Source organism: Diachasmimorpha longicaudata, chromosome 8, assembly GCF_034640455.1.
Source record: "Diachasmimorpha longicaudata isolate KC_UGA_2023 chromosome 8, iyDiaLong2, whole genome shotgun sequence".
Classification (NCBI taxonomy): domain Eukaryota; kingdom Metazoa; phylum Arthropoda; class Insecta; order Hymenoptera; family Braconidae; genus Diachasmimorpha; species Diachasmimorpha longicaudata.
The window spans coordinates 2,810,569-2,832,928 of record NC_087232.1 but is presented as its reverse complement, the minus strand read 5'-3'; the positions used below and the strand labels follow the sequence as shown (position 1 = coordinate 2,832,928).

General features: G+C 36.1%; 1 protein-coding gene across 1 annotated transcript in view; it reads right to left on the bottom strand.

Moving 5' to 3' along the window:
• Positions 1-17,992, bottom strand: part of LOC135165309 (sushi, von Willebrand factor type A, EGF and pentraxin domain-containing protein 1) — a 30,277-nt gene extending 12,285 nt beyond the window's left edge. The window contains exon 1 of the mRNA XM_064126472.1: positions 17,854-17,992. Within this exon, the coding sequence (XP_063982542.1) occupies positions 17,854-17,932 (79 nt within the window). The 5' untranslated portion in view covers positions 17,933-17,992. The remainder of the gene's footprint in view (positions 1-17,853) is intronic.
• Positions 17,993-22,360: the final 4,368 nt, after the last annotated feature.

Genomic DNA, 22,360 nt, shown 5'->3' with positions numbered 1-22,360 from the left:
TCCAATGCGAAGCTATCTTCGAAGTTGTGTGAGAGTTTGTCATTAAAAGTAGGAAGAAAGTGTGCCAACAATATTCCTTCGTTCATTCAATTTTTTTTGGAATTCACTTCGATTGGGAAAGAAAATTTCCACGCCTTAAACATTCCAATCATGTGAATATTTAGATATTTATGCAGAGAATGAGAAATAATAAAATCAATCGATTAATCGCAGTTGAATTCGCCGTTTGAAGAATGATCAACTTTAAATAATATTATCATATTTAATGTATAGTATATATTATTATACATTATTGTTATTCAGTGTTACAGTATTGTAGAATTCAATTTATTGAATTGAAATTCAATCACTTTATGATACACGAATATATGAAATGTTCGTGATATTGTTAGTGCAAAAGAAGCTTTTAAAAATCGGTGCGCTGGATTTTATAAAAGGGAAATATTTGATTGTGTATTTTATCCCATACTCGTATTGCTGTTTGCCTACCTGTCGCTCAATTTCAGCTGGGATAGTGAATCAAGGAATCCCCGGAATATCCTATTTCACCAAATATTAAGTTTCGTTTACACTACCGTGGCAGATAGCAGCCGTTGACATAGCAACATTCGAACTAGAGTATTGAAGAGGGAGTCGTACAAATATTATTGCATAATAGGCACACACGATCTTATTTGTAGATATTGTATTGACATTCCTGTTCCAATTTTGTTCCAAAAATTTTTTATTTTTCTCATATTGCCGGGTTGTATAGAAATATTTGTGCAGTAGTAGCGAATAGTGAACGAAACGAATGGAAAACATATTGTGAATGGAACAAATATAGACATTTTTCATTTTATTTTATTACGATGAGGAACTGGGTCATAATGAAAATAGCTGTAATATTTTCGGAAGATTCTTCCAAAAATTATTCTGAATAGCGTTTGGTGATCCAGAAAAATGTTCAGTTGACGAATTCTTTTTTTTTAGTTATTTATAGTCATGGAACGTATAATGTAGGTTATTTATACTGTCGATTTGTTGAATTTGTAATTCGCATTTTTTTTTAGGGGAAAATTCCTCTGTGAACCTCCCAGGTAGGAATCGCCAAGCTTCACGCCCGGGCCAACCGTGGGTTAAGCCCGGCTGATCAAGCTTTGGTAGTCCTAGACTTCACCAGGCTTGGTATCTTAGTCACACCAGAGAAAGCCCAGGCTTGGATCCTTTCCTGATATCAAACCTGGGTACCAAGCTTGTGCCAAGCCTGGGAAAAGTCTGGTTCATTCAGCCTTGGTTCATAGCGTCTCAACCAGTCCTGGGCCTAGACTGACGAACTGGCTGAAATTTATTTCTTTTTAACTAGGCGACATGCTGATTTTACTTACACGTGAAACCAAAGGGTGGCAATGTCCTATGGTATTATGCCTAATTGTTAACCCCATATTGTTACACAAGTGTAAAGTAAGTTTTTGAATGCCACAGGGTATCTGGTTCAATTTGTAATTTATCTGGATATGTTGAGTACTATAAACTGTTTGAATAAACCCTAGACATTTTTAAATATATGAGCCTGGAAGGGCGCTGGTTCGAAGGCCTGGACCAGCCTTAATAAGTTAGCTTGGGCCAGCCCTCGTTACCAGGCCTGGCCCCACGTCACATTCCAATGCTCATCCACTATAGATCCAGGCTTGGATGCCAAGCCTCATCCAAGCTTACCTAGTCTTGGGAATAGCTTGGGTGAAGCCTAGGCCATTGGTGATTTCCTACCTGCGCTATGGTCATATCAGTTCGAATTTATTTGTCGTGTAAGGTTCGGTGCAGTTCGTTCTCCCCAATCTTTTGAAGAGGTCTGACCCTTGTTGACTCTATTTTAGACAGTTCCATAAACTATGCTCTATGTCTTGAACTTCAGCTCCACATGGGCAGCTCGGATCATCAATTATCCCAACTCTTTCCAGGGAGGCCGCAAGGTGGTAACGGTTGGCCCTCGCCCGATTTACAGTTCCAATGGCTTATCTTTTTAATCCACAGCTATTATACTATGGTTTTGCCGAATCCCTGAAGTATGAGCTGAAATATTGGTAACCTTTTTCGTTTGTTACGTTTGACGTCTGAACTACGATTCTTGTTTTGGTACTGATGAGTTCCTCGCTTTTGAAGTAGTTCCTCAGGTTCATGTTTGGAACTCGGTAAACCTTCGACTTATCAGTATCCACTTCGCATGCTCTCCTATATATACTATCTATACTTTCGTTACTTATAATGCTACAGTGTGAGAGAATCTAATGAATGACAAATTCTTACAGAGATAATTTTGAAAGCTCCGCTGAGGATCATTTTCAACTCTGAAAATTGCATCGACGAAAAGTCCAAATCATCCCCCCTCAAGTTTGTCGCCAAAAAACCTCAAGTGTACGCGAATAAAATAAATTCCTGATACCTACCCATGTACTATTTTCTACATTTGGGTCACCCTGTCAATCTCAAGAAACTTTTCCAATCCTATTATTTAAACGAAACAGTCCACAGTTGTTGACCATTACCGAACAAATCGTGAAAGAACTTCAATCAACAAACTCCCCTAAAAACAACTGTTGAAATAATCCCCCGTCCGAATAAACTCCAGAGATACCAGTGAAGATCTCACGCTAATTCCTTCCACAATCCCAATTAAATTTAATTTCACCTCATTAATAATTTCCCCGAGTGACTCGTAATTCTTAAAAATATTGTTTACTCGCTCACACATTACCGAGTTCACTCTAGACAACAGTAAAAAAAAATAATCCCTCCTAAAATGTAAATTGGGTATCTCACAACCAGAAGACGCGTAATCTGTACCATAGGATTCTACTAATGAGGCAATTTTTCCTCCCTCACCCTCTCGACCAGACGCTTTTCTCTTTAACACCAGCCTCTGAATAAACTTTTGTCGTGATAGTTTAAGCCCAGTTGGAACTGACTTTTGTCAGTGCTTAACATTTCAAAGTGTCGGGGTTAAACCTCCCGTATTTACATTCTTTTTCTCTCCACCCTTAAACTCTTCGTGGAGGGAAAAAAAACTGCAGAGAAAAGTCTGTCGAAAAAAAATTTTAAAAATAGTGCAAAGCAAGTTTTCAGCATAATTTACGACTAGTTGGAAATAACAAGAAAATTGAATTATTACTTTTCGATACTCCTTGTATTTATTTTCGTATTTATTCTACACAACTTGCATTGTCTGCTTTATCGCACAGGTGGTGAGGGAGTGGAAGGTAAAAATAGTAGAGAAAAATAAGAAACTGCACGAGAAACCATTTATAGAATTTTTTAAAGGGGAGATACACAACCATCAGTATTTAGGGAAAACAGACCAATAGCTGAGCAGTTGGGGAAACTTCAAACTTCATTAAAGATTTATTTAAAATTGTTGAAGTAGCTGAAGTGGAAGCGAATGAAGAATGAGTTCTATGGAGTCTCAAAAGTCAATAATTTCCAGAAAAAATTTGTTGAAAATATATGTAGGGTTACTCTTTCAAAACGATAAAAACAGTTTATTTTCTATGAAATACGTATAATTAATAGCAAACACTACATCTACACTATGTTTTACGCAGCACTTAATAGAAACTTAAATTCTTCCGACTCGGATCACATAAAACAAAACGTCTAATTTTCCTCGTCTAAGTCCTAACAAGCCTAACGTTTAAGTCCTAACAATCATAATGTCCAAGTCCTAACAATCCTAGTCGTTTAACTACGCATCTTCTTTCGCCCCTCAAATTCAACTCCCCTCTTCGATTTAAAATTTATTTCTTGCCACCCCCGAGTCCTCCCACTTAGCCTTTTTCTCTCACCGCTGTTATTGGGCCCTGCTCGCCATTTTCTGTTTCTCGGAAATTTCCCAAACGCGGCAGAGTGGGTCAGCTAATGGTCCAGGCGTCGTTGGTGAGGGTGCTTGGGTTTTCATTTCAATAAAGTGATAAAACTACATCTAAAATTCTAGCCTTCCATCTTATCCTAATCCCACCTTAATAAAATACCGTGGACATCTGTCTACCATATTTGACAGAGTACCATTTTTTACACGGGGGATTCCCCGATAATTTTTCCCCGATACTACATATATATTATGAGTCTTATAACACATCGTATATATTATACATGATAATATAGGTTTTATATGCGAGGAAACTGAGCGAAACGATATATTTGAACGCTTCGTCTTGATGTAATGTTCACATGTCGCCCGACATAATTATACATAAATAGTATCGCTGATAATATTAATAACAATCCCTCCGGTTTTCGTTCTATTATTTATAGAATATTCCGTAGTAATACCCCAAGACCTCCAAAATTATCCGACATTTCCCGAGAGTTTCGTTGCGTAGCAACGAGAGGGATAAATTTTGCAAGTTAAAAATCCCGAGCGCGAAGCGCGAGGGTTTTTCTGCGAAACTTATCCCGATCGGTGCTACGCAGGGAAACTGGAGGGAAACATCCGATTAATTTTGAAGGTCGAGGGGTATTTGGCTCAATTATTTTTTTCATTCCAATTTCAAGCAATTAAATGTGTGGCATTTCCCGTCATATGCTATGGTTTTTCACTCGTAGTTGTGTTCCACTCGTAGTTTAGTTCCAAATTGTGGCTTTTGTCTTCATCATATTATTACAAACATTTTTTTTAATTTTTTGATCAATAATGTCCAAGGATTCTCCTCCAAATCTGCTCATGTCGAGGTAAAATCTTTGAACTTGATTTTTTCTAATGACAGTTTTATTTATTTTCATTGCTTAGGAACATACAGGGACATATTCGAAAACTATCCGAAGTAAAACCGTTTTACTTGTATCACGTGACGGGAAATGCCACCATTTGATTCGTTGAAATTGGGATGAAAAAAATAATCAATAAAAAACTGGCTTCATGTGAGCTTCTTTGCTAGGCGATGTTTTATCTTGTTTTGGTTTTAGTGCAGAAGAGAACACTCCATGATCGTTGGAAATAAACATCCATCTTCGGAGAGAAAACAACAGCAATAATAGCACTACCAACATAATGGAACTTTTCCATCAGTCTTGAATCCGCCACACACGCGAATGGAGTGAAACTCACACCATCGACCGGCGGTGGAGAGGCCTTTCATCGCGAAGTTCAGGGGTATTTTCGGATGAGTCGAAAGATATTGAGTGCACATTCCTGATGAGGAGATGATATGGATAGCTGCAAGAGGGGAGATTTTCTGCTGAAAAACTTTAGCTGAAGATTCCGTATTTTTCGGTGTACTTTTAACTGACATTCTACGGAAATGCGAATCGAATGATCATAATTCGGGTGGAAGATGGGTTCACTTTGTTTGGAGAGAAGCTGGAGTACTTCAGGATGAGCATGCTAATTCTTCGTGACCAAAAAAGTTTTTTTTGAAGACTAGAGCTTGATCGGCGCAATATCGGGGAAATGGTGGAACCGAATTTTAATATTTTTGATTCTCGAAAGAGTCTTATCCTTCGATCTCGTCCGGATCCGGGGAATCTCCCGGAGAATTCTTTTGGGTCACCAGGGAAATCATCCGAAGATCTCTGCAGATCTTCAGGAGACAAAAATTTTTAACACGACAACTTCGCTAAAAGAAGTGTCGGATCAAGATCATTAAGGGATAGGATTTATTTATTTTAAAGAGTCAACTAAATTTATTGCAAATAGAATACATACTCACTTATGAAAATGAGAGAGAAAGAGCATCCTCACGCGCAACCAGTCAAGTCCGAACTGATCTCACCCCGACTTTCCAAACCCGAAACGCACTCATTTTCCTTCTTTAATTTACACCAGTTTTCTCACTCAGTCTCACTCTTCATCAATACAAGCTCTGTCCCAAGGATGTCCTCATGTGGCTAGACAAAGGTCACTGTTATGGGACACAGAAAATTCTCAAAAACCCTGAACACAATCGTAATAAAACTGTCATGTCTCGCAAACACGTCTCCTTTCGCACTTACATTTCTTATGCTAAAAATATTGAAAAGATCAAAAACAATACGATCACATTACAGACCTATATAAGTTTATATTTATTATAATATGAGGTCATTATTTCTTGAAGAGGCCGTCTGTGTGGTCTTACGACAAAAACTCTAATGAATGTTCATTAAATAATATAAACAAATCCCTGTTTATGGAAAAAAGAACCCATGATGTCTATGCTCTGTTTTTTGAGACTTCGAGATCGTTCGTTAGTTCGGCGACTGGTCTCGAAGTGTGAACACATCTTACTTCAATATAATTCAATTGCTCTTACTTAAACGTCTATTCATTTTGATGATGGTCATGAGGACTAGGGACATAGTGACATGGGATTAGGAATTTTAATGTAGTGGAGATGATTTTATGAGAATAAATTCAAAAAGGAAAAATATGGCGTTTAGCGCAAATGACAGGAAATAAGTGGGGAAAATTGAGGGACAGATGTTCCAGTAATGAATTTTACAATCCTTATAAGACAAAAAATAAAAAAAGACCTAATATCACGACTCAACATTAACCTTTATTGTAAAAGTGTTTTAAAATAGTATTGTATAGCACAATAATAAATAGTGAGTGTTTACTATAAGTGAAACAAGAGCAGGCCAGAGAAAATATATTACTACACAAATTTTAACATTCAATCGCTGCACACGTGCACAATTATACAAAAGAATAAAACGTTCACTCTTCATTATTTCATCCATCCCACATGAGTTGAGAAATTTTTCCAAATCATTCTCTAATTTTTCTGTGAACTTTCTCTTGAAAATGACGACATAGCCACTTAAATTTCCCTAATCACGTCTGTAATCCGTAGTTCAACCAGAGTACCATAATTTTTACAGACTATTTCTCTCCAGGTGTCCCACTCTCTTCCCAGAAATTTAATCCGTAATGAAAACTGACACCGAGACAATGTTAAAGGACATCTTGAATCTGGGAAACCTGCGAAATTGTAATCCATCATTACTGGTTCGTGCGTCGGTACCAGCTCCTGAAGGGAATCGTATGGGAAATACAAAAGGAGGAGTGAATCGATAACCCACCAGCACAGTGAGCAGTTGGAGTGGTCAGGATGAAGATCGAGAGCATTAGCTGGTGCTGAAATGAAACTGCAAACGAAGGGAGTGCGGTCATCAATGAATTCAACATTTGCACTGGCCAAGATGTACGTTGCATTCGGCAAATGGAGGTTCCAAGGCCAATGGGAAGGGAAATACTATTCTGATTGAATTATGGAGTTCTTAGTCAAGTGCTTTCCGCGGTGAGTTCGTTCGTCTCGGTATTTTAATTGGAATTAAGCCGACTGAATCTACACGTAGATGTAGTTGATCTCCAGGACATGTCGCCCAGAAATAAATCACCTCTTTCCACTGGTCATATGGCGCCCTGGATACGAAAAAAATATGAATGGGAATAGTGATTGTAGATAGCGAACAAAAGCTGTGCCAAAAGTAATTAACACTTCACATTTATATAATACTTGGAAAATAAATTAACTCCGCTGTTGAAGTAAAACACATTCCTCCTGTGAGACAGGCGTTCACATTTGAATAGATCGATACGATGGATTAATTTCATACTTTAGGGCTTAATGCGACCGAATTACCACTGCAAGAATGATTGGCGTAACGGGGTCGAATATTTACAAGAAATGAATGGAACAATTGGAAAAGTAAATTTGGTTTATGTCATGAGTTTGACAGATATAAGATATTTTTAAATAAAACCACCGCAATGCCTTGATGTCTGTTGGAATATTTGAGTACAGTTCTTTCATTGTCCTACAAAGATCACTCGACACCTCTTTTACTTTCTGGCAAACAGCTCTATTAAGGGACTAATTAACGATCGGTTGTACTCCGCTTTCGAGACGGTTTAATCCTAAACATATGTTGAAATTTCAACAACGGACTGTGTTCCTTTGAGTCATAACACTGTTTTTCTTTTCCCTGAGAGAGTTTTCCCTTTGATATAGTTTTTGGTCTCTGGACAACGGTCCTCTAGCTAAGACGTGCCTTCCTCGTGCTAATAAAGAATATTCTATAAAGTATTTTCACTGTGTCTCTTGATTAATTTGTTCACTTACACCCATATTCCAATAGTGTCTAAATGTTTCAATTGAAAAATGGAAGATAATGATGGCATCCAGTACACCAGAATCCAATGAAAACAGTGAGTTTCTTGTACAACAAACAAATCCACCAAACTGATGGATAAAAATTTATCACCAAATTGAACTAAAGTTTTAACTCATTAAAAAAATCCTGTGACATTTTCTCGTTATCTCTAGTATGGAGTACCTCCTGCCAAATGTTTCGGGAAGAAACACCTGAGACCTGAGAAGAAATTTTCCATTAGTGTAGTGCCTCATTAAATATTCAATGCGCACGGCTGTTCCAAGTCTCGCATTCTCCAATGTCTCGATTAAAGTGTCACTTTCATTGGATATAATGGCAGTTCCATAGGTATTCGAGTGGTGCTGTATTGAGCAGCAAATATCGACGCAGATTTCCTCTAATGAGGTTCTTTAATCAAGAATCAGCGAACGAAAGCAGAAATCCATTTCAGCGCTTTCATTAATGCGTCATTATTTTTCTATTCGAAAGAGTGAATTGATATTGATATTGACAATCAATATTTGTTGAGTATTATTTGTTGTGATCAGACAGAGATAGCCATATTCCCAAATTACAATTGATGTTGAATTTTTAAGTAGTTAATTATCAGTGAAACGTTCAAGCTTTCAGTTACCGTAGAAATATTTCAACTCCGAATAATGGTATCAATCAATAATTCAGTTGTAAAGATTGAAAATTATTTGACTGATAAAAAATTCCTGTAAAAAATTAAGATATATTTAATGAAAATAAAATTTACGCCCCATATTATCAATTAATATTTCAATTTATCATCCACAGACAATTTAAAATATTAATTAGTTTTCGATTTTGATAGGGATATTCACATTACATTTAGTGTGACTGGAAAAGTCTTTTAGTATTGATCCCTCGAACTTTGTGGGCCATCTGTGTCACTTGATATCATTGTGGTGATCGTTAAAATGGTTCCTTTGCCTTTTCGTTGATAGAGAGGATCACACTAAGCACAATCTACGAAGAGAAATTTCTAGTACACCAGATCAATATGATATCAGCATTAAAAAAAGCTTTTCAGAAATATTTTTTTATAGACAGCAGAAGCGTTCTGACTTGAAAATTGATGTGACCAAAATATCCTCACACCCAGAGAAGAACCCTTTCGTGAAGAGATGTTGTACTTGTCCAGAAGACGAGGAGCAATTTATTCACCACAAGAAATCGACTTCTCGAACCAAAAGAGGTGATTGAAGTCAATTGCTTCAAGTGATTTTGCATAAAACGATTGCCATTTCAAAAGTATTGATTGAATTTTAAATTTTCTGCTATTACGCAATGCACCATCAAAGATTGTGATTTTTTACGAAACTCATTTGTCAATTTTCCATCTAAAATCGTCAAATTTCTTTTTTCACGTCTGTTTAATGCAGCTTCACGGAGTATTTGAAGCGGAAGTAATAAAAAAACAGGGATAAATTTACCGATAAAGTGAATGAGATACGAGGCAAAATCCTCAAACCTACTGAAATGACGAACGAATCTTCATCGATTGTCCTGTCTTCCTGCTCTCCTAGTTTATCCGCAATTACCATGCTAATCCCGTGATTTTCATTCAACTATTTTTTCCGGGCGTATGCTGTAGAAAAAAAGCTCCTCTGAAGTAAAAATTCAAGCACTAGCGTGGACGTGCAGGGTATAAATAAGCTGGAGTCAGGTACATGGGTCCAGAAGTGGGAGAATTATGAACACTGGACGAGAAAAAAAAATCATTCATAAAAAATCTCACCTCTCAGACTTATAAAAGTGTAATTGTTGCATTAAAAATGTTATTTCTTCAATCCTAGAATTAAGAGAAATCCAAGAGTCCCAGAGTATGGAACGGAGTTTTATGCATATGATACAAAGTCCTGGACCTTTAATACGTATTTATGAGGGCAATTGAATGGCCGTAAGATTTACCTCACTCTAAAGAACTTATAAAAGTTCAACCTCCACCTGCCTCCCGTCTAGTGTTTAATTGGTTACATTCAACAGTCTGAAAAGATTCCATAGCGAATTTCTAAAGGCCCTCCGTCAAGCCCTCTCTATCTCCATCAATCCCCAGATAAGGTATTCAAAGGATCCAATGGAAAAGGCCCGTAACAACGGAATAATTATCCCACGACTGAGTAAATAATTCGGTTGATGGCGATGTAATGAATTCAGCTTGTTAGAGAGTTATGTCTAATTCATAGTCAAATCCCTTCTTTGGCCTTTCAGCTGTACACTGAACCCTCTGACCCCCTTGGGTGACGACACTCCTGGCGTAATCCACGATCCAATCTCCGATATTTATTCTCCGGAGGTGGCAAGGGTACTCCTGGTTCCGATTGTTCCGGGTGAATCCCTGAAATTGCCTCGTCTCTCACTCACTCCTTCACACTTGTCCGGTCCATCCCACCGCCCTTTCCTTCCAACTCTGTTTGCGGTTCAACGGAATTCCGTCATGCACAATCGACTGAGCTCAAATGCCTATTACCATTTACGGATTGGTTTATTAAAATTTATCGTGGATAGGCAGAATTATTTATGGCCGGAGAAGTGAATGGAGGAAAAAAAAAAAAAAGGATCGATGATGGATGTGCCATCTTCTGTAGTCGCGGAGAAAACCCTAGGGACTGATAGCCCTGATACAGCAGTTAGACTCATTAGAGGAAGAAAAATAGTTCATTATACTGAAGGAGAAGATGCGGAAGATTGGCGGTTGCAAATGTTGGAAGTTTGATATTCTAAAATCGATAGTTTTTCAATCGATGATTGATGGAAATAAGCGACTTTTAAGTCATAAAGGGATTTAACGTGTGACAAAGAATAACGTGTGTGTGTTGCTCATAATTAAAACAAGTCATTTATACACAGATGTTCGCCCCTTAGCGTGAGCATGTGTTGTTATTCGTGTGCGTGTGCGATCCCATGCCCGTATTGTTGATGATGAGTCAGTCGCACCAGTTGGATGGGACGTTGGGTTTCACTACTGCCTAAAGGGCGTAGCTGCTCAGAATTCGGTTCATTGCATGGATTGCCTCGAACTGAATTTTAATAAAAAATATTTGAATATGTTGTTGTAAAAATAGGGATGAGATCATTTTGCGGGGAGAATTTCATAAGCTGTTATGCATGAACAAATAACAAAAATTATAAATCTCGCGCTAAAAAAGTCCAAACTTCCTCCAGGATTTAGAAAAAAATCAAAATAAAATTGTTGTAAGCAATTTATTTGATTAAATTCCAATGAATATTCGGGCTTGTAGAAATATTAATGAATTAATTGCTCTGTGAACTGTCATTTCAATAATGACAAAAGGGACAGAAAGAGAGGTTTCACCAAAGTTCACTCCAACTCTGTCCATTCCCATCGAAGGGATTGAAAAAGCTCAGAAAACTATTTCAATCGACTAGTTCGGTTCATCATTGTGTACTTCCAATTGCCCAGTATTGTATGCGAAATACATAATTTTAGATAGATGGAAATTAATTAATTTGCCAGAGAGCACCCCCACAAATTATATTCCCAGCGTATTGAGATCAAATTAATATCAAGCGTAATTAACTTCATGAAATTCCATGCGAAGTAATATTCCGGGGATTCGCATAGAATTATTTGAAAAAATTAATTGAATTTGGAAACATAGCATTGCTTACAATGAAAATTTACAAATTAATAAGTGATTCTGACCAAGAGGACGAACCCAATTAATTTTTCCATTATTACTATTATCTCAATTCACCCCTCAGCGGTCGGATTATTTTCCGGTTGAACCGCAGTCATTGCGATTTTCTCCGAAACGTTAATTTAAGAAATTTAATGAAAACACCTCAGTATTCATTACCACTTTATCAGATTTGGAGAGAACGAATGTTGCGGTTAACGAATTGTTCGTAATATTAACAGCACGTTTGCCATGTGGTGAAGCTATCGGGGGGAATAAAAATGGGGAAAAAAAATGAAATAAAAATAAAAGATCCAGTAATTCGAGCGTATTTTCTCCACTCGAGAGATCGTGAACGTGCAACATGATGCTGTGCTGTTGCGGTTTATGCGTTAAATTGGTTGGTGCGCATTCTCCCTCGTAAAATCACAGCTGTCGCCAGCAACGTACAGCATTAGAGAGCATGGAAACGTTAGCAATAATGTCGATGGGCTACACTGATATTTCTATTTGTGGATTGAATGGTTTATGGGGGATATGTGATGCCACGTACCATAATATTTTTAATCTCATATTTGCTGGAACACTGAGCAGTGATGAATTGGAATTCAATAGAACTGTTTAGTTACTTCAAATGAAGAATTATTACACGTTCATGGATTTGTACTTTCCTTTGTTTAGATGCTGATTCATGGAGCACTGCGAAAATTATGGTGTGAAGAAAACTCAAGTCCAGGTGGTTGTATTAGCTTAATTAAATTATTTAAAAAATTGGAATGCAATAAGTGGCCCTGCTTATCAATGAAGACCTTTTTTTTAAGCTTATCTAAACCTACAGGTAGGAAGTCACCAATGGCCCAGGCTTCACCCAAGCTATTGCCAAGACTAGGTAAGCTTGGATGAGGCTTGGCATCTAAGCCTGGATCAATAGTGGATGAGCATTGGAATGTAACGTGGGGCCAGGCCTGGTAACGAAGGCTGGATCAAGCTAACTTATTAAGGCTCGTCCAGGCCTTCGAACCAGCGCCCTTCCAGGCTCATATATTAAAAAATGTCTAGGGTTTATTCAAACAGTTTATAGTACTCAACATATCCAGATAAATTACAAATGAACCAGATACCCTGTGGCATTCGAAAACTTACTTTACACTTGTGTAACAATATGGGATTAACAATTAGGCATAATACCATAGGACATTGGCACCCTTTGGTTTCACGTGTGCGTAAAATCAGCATGACGCCTAGTTAAAAAGAAATAAATTTCAGCCAGTTCGTCAGTCTGGGCCCAGGACTGGTCGAGACGCTATGAACCAAGGCTGAATGAACCAGACTTTTTCCAGGCTTGGCACAAGCTTGGTACCCAGGTTTGATATCAGGAAGGATCCAAGCCTGGGCTTTCTCTGGTGTGACTAAGATACCAAACCTGGTGGAGTCTTCGGGCTTGGATACCTTGAGCAGACAGACAGATGGTTTTCGAGATATTCAGAGTTTGGGGCTTTTCAAAATTACGCATTTTATGGTCCCCTAAAATTGAGAATAATTTTTAAGAAGAATAAAAAGACCGTATCCACGATGGAACACTATTGACATTCTAATTTGAGAAACTTTCAAGTGATTTTGGTTTTAAATTTAAGATCATTGTCTACTTGAGCGCTCATGAGGAGGTCGACGCGCTCGGTGCCCCAATATGAAAATAATTGAGCTATTCTCGGGCATTGAGGTATTTCCCGGAATTTTGGGCCTCACGAGGTTGAGTTAAAATACACCTTTATCTTTTATTCACTCATGAACACTCCCGTTGAGTACAAAAAGCGTAATCTTTCGTTAATCACCTCAAAGCGTATCTTAAATGGGTTAACATCCTTGAAAAATATTCCTGGATTATGCTCGAAATAAAAATAAATCTTTAAACTGCGGAGGCGTTCATTCAACCGTTATTTCCGGTTACCTTGCACAGATTCCAGTTCTTCCTGTATGAGCTAGTTGATTGGATATATTCGTAACACTATTATTTCTCTAGGTCCATTGATTTTCAGAGGGATACAAAAAACGGGTGATTCCAGATAGATTTTTGCATTTATAAAGAATTCATTTCCTCTCACTTAATGGACTGAACAGTTTAATTAACGAATATAAATATTTCGTTACAATAAAATTCAAATCGGATTACTCCTTTTCTTTAAGTCTTTCTTTTCGTAAAAATGGTCTACAGGAAGTTCAGCGGAAGGGGTTCTTTTATGTCATCGTAAACATTTTCACCAAATAAAAAAACTCGATTTTCAATCTCCGATTTAAAAGCGTACATTAAAACAATCTTGAAATGTTTTTCAAAATTAAATCTTCAGCCAAATACTCAGACAAAGTTATTAGGTCAGGTCCACTGATTGTCCGGGAATAAAAAAATTGCGGAAGCTGAGGGGTTGCGACGGGTTTTTCTACTTTAAAATTAATCTGCTCTATTCATGCGCATAAAAAATTATTCCTAATAAAATTAATTATTCCGTTGTAAAGAAAATAAATAATGTAACCCTCAAGTTGTCTCGTAAAATTTAATTCCACATGAAGCTGCGTTAAAGATTTTTTTATGGACTCGTGAACAATTTCCCTGGATAAAGGATAAGGCATATTCTTCAACTTTTAACCTTAGAGCGTGGATTAAATCGGATTTACCATAACAGTCTCGACAACTACTACGAGATTATCCCCAGAATGGAAGAAAAATCCTTCAACTGTCGAAGTATTTATAGCTACATTAGTTGCGGCTGCATTGCACAGATTCTAGTTCTCCCAATACTTTTCCAATATTAAACACGCCATGTGTGCAGTGGACACTGCTGATGCAGGATTGCATTTGTAAACTTCATGGAAAGTCCGGGTTTTCACATTCACGTCAGCTACACATTTGCCCTTTGATAGCCCTTTCAGAAAACCTTCGTCACTAAGTAACACGTTTTACTGTAATTACACTTGCGATATTTGCCGAGTCTCGAGTTTTTAATTAGCTGAATGATAGAAGAGGGTCTGTTGGGAGCCATTAATTAAATTGACGGGTTGTGGTGGAAAAATCGTAAAAAGTACAAATTCAAGACAAAACAATTTCTCCACAAGTTAAATCGTTTCTTTGATGAATATTCTTGTTACGTAAGCGGAAATGGCGGCTTCTAATCAACGAGAAAAATCGTCTGTCCGTCCATTTCATAATTAAAATTGAGAATTCTGAGGCTCGAACCTTTCAATGGCACAATAATTATTTTTTTATTATTGAATAAAATTATTCTAATATTCGATGAAGCAGGAAATATCATAACATTTGTGTCCCGAAAAATTAGTAACAAACTAATATAAATCATAAATGAGTATTGTTGTTTATTTAAAATATCAGGAGTAATTTTTCATTATTAAAACTGTCCAATTATTTAAAATAATTTCCAAACCATTCAGAGTAAATTCACTGAATGTTAACAGAAAATCCTCTCAAAGTCGTCATATCAATGCCTAATAAAATAATGTGTAATTAATCGCATATTCATATTTTACAACTCCTCCCCTCGAGATATATAATAATTCAACCAGACCACTTAATAGTTAACCAATTAGCGATGAAGTATTCAAGTTCACTGCACTTGTTTCCCCGGATTCTCGTCAGTAACTTCATCGTTGGGAATTTTCGACAAAGAACCGCCACACTCTCCTCGTCTCCCGTGTAATCAGGTTCGAGAGCATGAATGTTCCCTCATACCCGTCATCCCCACTCCAGCTCCTCAATTCTTCCCCTTTTTTTCTCCTTCATTTTCCTTTTTCTATTCTACTTGTACACCACTAGTTCAATAAAGACGAGGATAGAGAGTGCAGGAACCTCCGCACTTTGTCTTCTAGAGTTTGATCCCAAAGTTTCGGAGCGGATCTTTACATTTAAAGGAAATTGCAGGGGGCGGTTTCGAACCACCTTCTTAACTAGGTTCGGTTTTTTTGACTAGTTTTTTTTTTTGGCGTGAGATGTTTAATTAAAGCGGAGGAAGGGGAACGGAGTGGATATTTTTTGGGATCTTTGGAATGTGTTTTCAGTTGGAAAGAGATCAAAAAGTGCAATCCGCCCTTAATAATTCTAGACTGAAGTTCTTCGTACACTTTATATAAGTTTTTATAACTCGTGGAAAAAGAAATTCCAGTAGAAATAGAAATAATGAACTGTTTAATCGGTTTTTCTTCGGAAAACGAAGAAAAAAAGAAAGTGAAGTCCACCACTCATAATTTTAGCTATTAATACCCGTATTCATCCCCGTAAAAAATATAAAATTCATGCAGATGAAGAGATCAATTTCATTTCCAAGGCAATACATAAACAATCATTCCGTTTATCGATGTGAATGAAGACAAAATATTATTGAACATCAATCAATTAATAGATTCCTCAATGTTTGAGTTACCATGCAAGAGTGATACTAATAATGACCGGTCATGTCAGAGGTTAAAAAGCAAAAGGGCGAGGTTTCTTGCGCGAGATGGGAAATAACTCGTCCAACCATCGCCGACGCGTCCGTTAATACTTCAACCTTTTGTAATCCTTTCTGGATCGACTGGCAACAGATATTTTATTTATACTTTTTTATTTTATTCTAATTATTTTTTGAATACAAAAACTAACATTTCGAAATCTCCAGGATTAAGGTAAAAATGTGAAAGCAATTTTTTTGCTGTTGTTAATACAGAAAATAAAAGTAGACTCGATGTGATCATCCTGGAAGTGCATAGTCCCTATCAGACGTAAAAAATGATAACGAAAATATCTGTAATTCAATGCAAATAAATGTGAGAAAATTGGATGGTGTTATCGTATAAACGCTGTAATGACTTCCAAACTTTTATTGCAATTAGTTTCCCTTTATGAACGGTTTCCAATTGTATCAACTAGAGAAGTTTGCTTGAGCATAGCTTTGGTTCCAACATCTGGATTCGTTATTATACAATTCATCCGAGGCTTTCGACTAATGGAAAAAGTTGACTTTCCACAAACTCGACAGGGTCAACATTCAAACGGTAAATTGGAATACATTGCCCAATAATCAACTTCTACTAATCACCGTATCACCTCGACATGAGTGAATATTGCATCAACTTGAGTAATTGTTCAGAGAAAACACCAGGCGATAAATTATTAATTACAATATAAAAACCGACTGCTGATACTTTCATCTGGTATAAGTCACTATCAATACTATTGCATAATTAAGACAAGAGTTGTGACTTACGACCTCAGAACGCGCGATAAAAATTATCAATTTCATTTACAAACAATTGTGGCCATTTTGGATAACCCCTCCAAGCAGAAAAATTGCCAAACAAAAACAAGTAATTGCGAGGCTGCTTTAATTTCCGGTATTTCTTCATATAGATATGTACACATAGATATAAATGTATATTATATTCTCAGATATTATATAATTTGCAAAAATCTATTTTATTAGAAATATCTGAAAGACGCGAGATCTTATTTTCGAAGAAAGTTCTTCAAAACAACAATTTAAAATATGTTGAAGGAGAATGTTTATCGGCACTTTTTCAGATCAATCAATAAAGTAAAGACGACGAACACATGAAATCACGTCCAAACATACACGGGAGAAACAACTTTCTTATATTTTTCAGAAGAGGCACAAAGGATAGACTGCAAAAAAACTTAGTTCCGTTGAAAAACTGTACGTTCCCCTGAATCCACCCTCTCTCGCCTTCAATCAATTTACTTGTGAGTGCAACAAACTTTCCACTGAGACGTAATATTTATTGCAGTTGTAATTGTTCTTAAGAAATAGTTATCAGACTTTCGGACGAATAAATTCACGCCACAAAATATTATATCAGACTCCGGTTTTATCAACTGAATGTTATTGACTGGTGACTATTTCGAAGAACTCTTTTATCCCATAAAAATCTCTCTCTCCACACAATCATAAAAAAGAACAAATTTCTCCCGATAAATACGCGAGGAGAAATTGTTTGCACGGAAACAATGTATATCATTCATTGAAAGCATGAGAAATTAACAGAATCAACACTTGATAATTAATAGTTGACTCACCAAAGGGAGCATTAAACGCAGTGATGATGAAAACGATGTAATTCACTCCCACAACATCATTAAAACGATAGTGAAACATTTCCGCGCGTTATCGAGTGACTTTTATATCTGATAAAGGACGCAAAAGAGCGGGGTACAGTCTGACGGCGCCGCTCGCGTGGTTCTGAGCGTGACTGCTCCTCAGTTTCCCTCGGGGCTCCAGCATCACAAGAGGCGCCTGCTCCGTCCAATATTCCCTCGAATCCCTTCGTAAGGGTTCCTACATCGCTCCCCCTCCAACTTGGAGAATTTAACGTATTTACAAATGTGGCTTTTAAATTTTTTTTGATTTTCGACCATTGTAGTTTTTTTTCAGAATGAAAAAATAAAGTGAGTGGAATACTGAATTCTCCAGGTCGCTCTTCTATTGGAGATATGAAATTGCATGAACAAATCAGTCATTACGATCCGAAATTGCCGGCCAATTCACGACGAGGATTCGAAGATTCAGGTGCAGCTGTGAAACACTAGAGTGAACATTTTGTCACTCGTGTGAAAGTTATAATTGGCACAGGCGTTTCAGAAACAGCATGATTTTAATTATAATCCTGGCAGGAAACTTGGTTGATGCTTCAAGTCCAATCGTAAGCCCTCAAGTCAGCCTTCTTCGAAATTTTTTTTTTATTGAAAAATTGCACAGACATAATAATAACTTATTTTATTATTGAATATCCTGAACGCAGTGACTGATGATGATTACACATATGCATTTTCTGAATACTTCATAATTCCGTCTCTCTTCATCCATTTTTTTATTTATAGTTATATTGGATTATGGATAAGGATTTACTAAATAATACTGTTGGATTTTTCATGAAATAAATAGAGAACGAAAATCAATCTTATTCTCTTCTGAGTGTTTATACGTTAAATTGAAAAACATTTTTATGGGTTGGAATTATGAAAAGTGTGAGGTATGATATTTAGATTTGATTTTAAGTATGTAGACAAAGTGGAATGAATAGGACTCTTTGAGAGCATGTGATTAAATGTCCAGGATGTTGTCTCCCTTTGTAAATCTAGTTAGTTCCTCTAAGGAATCGGTACAGAGCGGATGTGTCTTCCAAGCACAATTATTTGAGTTACGTAATAAAGTAGAGAAATAGTTTCAATTATTTCCAGAATTATTATTTCAAATAATCTATGTTACTATTAAAGTAGTTAAAGTAGAAGAGATTTAAGAGAGACTGGGGAGGATGTAAAGCTAAGAAAAACATTTGTAACATCAAGGAAATAAATAAATAAAAAAAAGTTATTTCAAATAATTGATTTCCAATAAATATCAAACGATTTGGCTATAAACTTTAATTCTTTCCTATTGCACGCAGAAGGTATATCTTTCGCGTATAATGTCTCCAGAGGAACTAACCCTTAGTGACCAAAGTTTTCACACTCTGGACCCATTCAACAAAAGGCCCTTGTTCTCTCATTTCTTTCCTTTCTTCCTCTGTTTCTGTTTATTAAAACTATTCTAAATAGTTCGGCACTGGTAGAAGAAAAACTATAAAATACTGACATGGACTAAACCGAGTTATGGACAAACGGTTAATTTTTGTCTACACATACTATGCACTTCCAATAAATTAAGAGAACACATTCTAGATTTTTTTTGGAACAGTGTGAATAGCGAGTTTTCATCAAATGCATTCATATTTTAGGAGAGACAAAGTACAAAGACGGCGCTCGTAAATTTTCATACCCCAGATAAAAGCAGTTTATAAAAAAAAATCACTGTTTTTTTTATTTAGTTCCATCAGTCGTGTTCTTTGAATTCACCTACATTTATGGCAGCCTGACATTTCTCGACATTTTTGAGTTGAGAATTTCGCGGATTTTATTTCCTCCTTGAAGGTTCTGTGAAACCCGGAGAGGCTGAATAACTGGGCTATTGCTCTCTTCCGTACATGTCCCTCAGCCCCAGAAAAATGCCTCGCCAATAAAAAACAGTAAAATAATATTCTCTGTTAACAAAAAAATGCCCCAAAATCCGTTTGACTTATTTCACTCCATCGTCAATGTCCCGTTGAAACGAAAATGACAGCTAAAATTTTCAGAGCGTAAATGAAAGCCGCTCACATATAAATAATTCTTTGTTTCAAACTTGACATGACACTCTATGTACTGAAATATGGAACCATTCCATTAGTCAGCGTAAAAATTACTCAGACGTGTGAATAAACTTTCAACCAACGAATTTTACCAGTTTATAGACTGGAGGGTAACAAAATAAATGGAAAAATACTTTTTAAGGGGTTATTCTCATGTGAGCACTTCAAAAAATCGATTTTTTTTTTTTTTATATTTTGACAGTAAAACCTATTGAAAACCTGCTGTGAAAAATTCAGACCGAAATTCATAGTATTTGATAAGTTACAGCTCATAATCGCCGACGTGTCGTAAGCGATTGTCTACCAGGCTTTCAACTTTAAACGCGTTTTTCTCGAATCATCATTTTCTGAAACGGTCAAGGTCCTACAAGAAAAAGTATTCAACCGATTGCTTTAAAATTTACATATGTTCTTCTACTCATTTATAGTTATCGTCCCTACCACAATTGTTTATTTTCGACAATATCTTCATATTTTTTTTAAACGATTTGTAACGAAAAAGAAGGAGATTTTCGTGATTTTTTTTTTGAAGTTCGATATTTTTTTTTGTTTTTAATGAAATTGATTATATTTGGTAGGGACGATAGCCACAGATCTACTGAATAATAATCCATTCGATTTTTTTATGTCAGACAACATGAACAGCCGCTATCACCTTAACCAGTGAACTACCTTTTTTTGTTGGGGACTACTTTGACTTAAAAAAAATATATGTTAAAAATGTAAAAAACGGAAAAAAAAATTTTTTTCGTGTATTTCAAAATACAAATAAAAATATATTGAAAAATCAACATGATTGAAGTTTGTTGTCGCATAAAAAAAAATTCCGAAAAAGTGGTAAAATATAGGCGTTCACATGAGAATAACCCCTTAATACAAAAAGAAGAACATTATTGACACTAATAGCAGAGAAAAAAGGAGTATCATTTCATTTTAAGGGTAAACCCTTTTATTATTACAGAATAATGCTATTATGGGACAATTCACCATAAATTTCCATTATGTGAACATTTCATTATAGATAACATTATTATTGAGACAATTGATCATTACGATATTTTATCATGAGAACATTTCATTGTTTTTTTCTATTATACTTTTAAAATTTTACATTTTAAATTACATTTACTTTTTACGTTTTAAATTTATTTACGTTTATTTATTATAATTTTTTTTTAATCTGTTGTTTGGTCAGATGGACAACATTATCATGGACTCACGTTGTGGGTAATTTCTTGGAGATGGTCGACTAGCTCGCAGTGATCTTTTCACTCTGTTACTAATTTACGAAGACGAGCATTATAATGCACATTTTTACTGCGTTTCCTTGGCGGAATTACCCAATCAGGATGGGGTTGTTCCCAAGCAGTTCTTGTTACCGATTGTTCAATTTGAATGGCATCATCATTGGATTTTCCTCTCTTATCAGTTGCCGCCCCTTTCTGCATGAGTTTCCAGATAAATATATCGTGTGGGTTTGTCCGCGTGATGAATCGTCCATGTAATGAATTTGTCCAGTGATGAGCCGTGTTGCGATGAATTGTGTCGTAATTAAAATGGATAATAAATTGTCCATTGTTGATTAGACGTAGATTCCAATTTGAAAGTTTATACGAATAAGACGAAAAGGTTAAAAAAATATAACATTTTGCAGTTATCAGTAATTCCTTCAAACAGATGGAAGGATTTATTTATTTCTAACGACATTCATTAACCATCACCGAATGATAGTATTTAATTTTATAAATGAGTAGTCGTTAATAGGTAACGAATAGCTCATTTGAATGGTGGAAGTCAAGTAAAACGAGGTTTATCAAATAACCATTCGTTAAATATTATCCAATGAACATTTAACGTGACCAAATGGACCCCAAATTGCAACCAAAATCCATTCGCTAATAACAGCTAATTCCTTCTATCAGTGGATGTAAACCTCTGTTCTCCGGATCCATAAATTGTCAGTTTCCTGTACATTTCGACGGAATAATGCAGCCAATTCAATAATCAATCCATCCGATGTGCACCATTTGCGAATATTAGTAAAAAATATTGGAATAATATTCAACATTGAGACAATGCATTAAATTTTGAATCGCTCTCGCTCTTCTGAAGTTCATCACCGGTTTTCCATTCACATTAAAATTACTTCAAAGTTTTCGGAGCGTAAATGTAATCCGTTCACTCATGAGTAATTCTTTCTATTGGACTTTTCATTAAATGGCCGAAAGCGAAGGGTGGAGAAAAAAAAATGTTGTAATTTTAGTATTCTATTCTCAGTGACGAAAAAAATGCCATTAATTTACTGAATTTTTAAACCTCAGTTTTAATGAACATATGGATAAATAAAACGTAATACATAA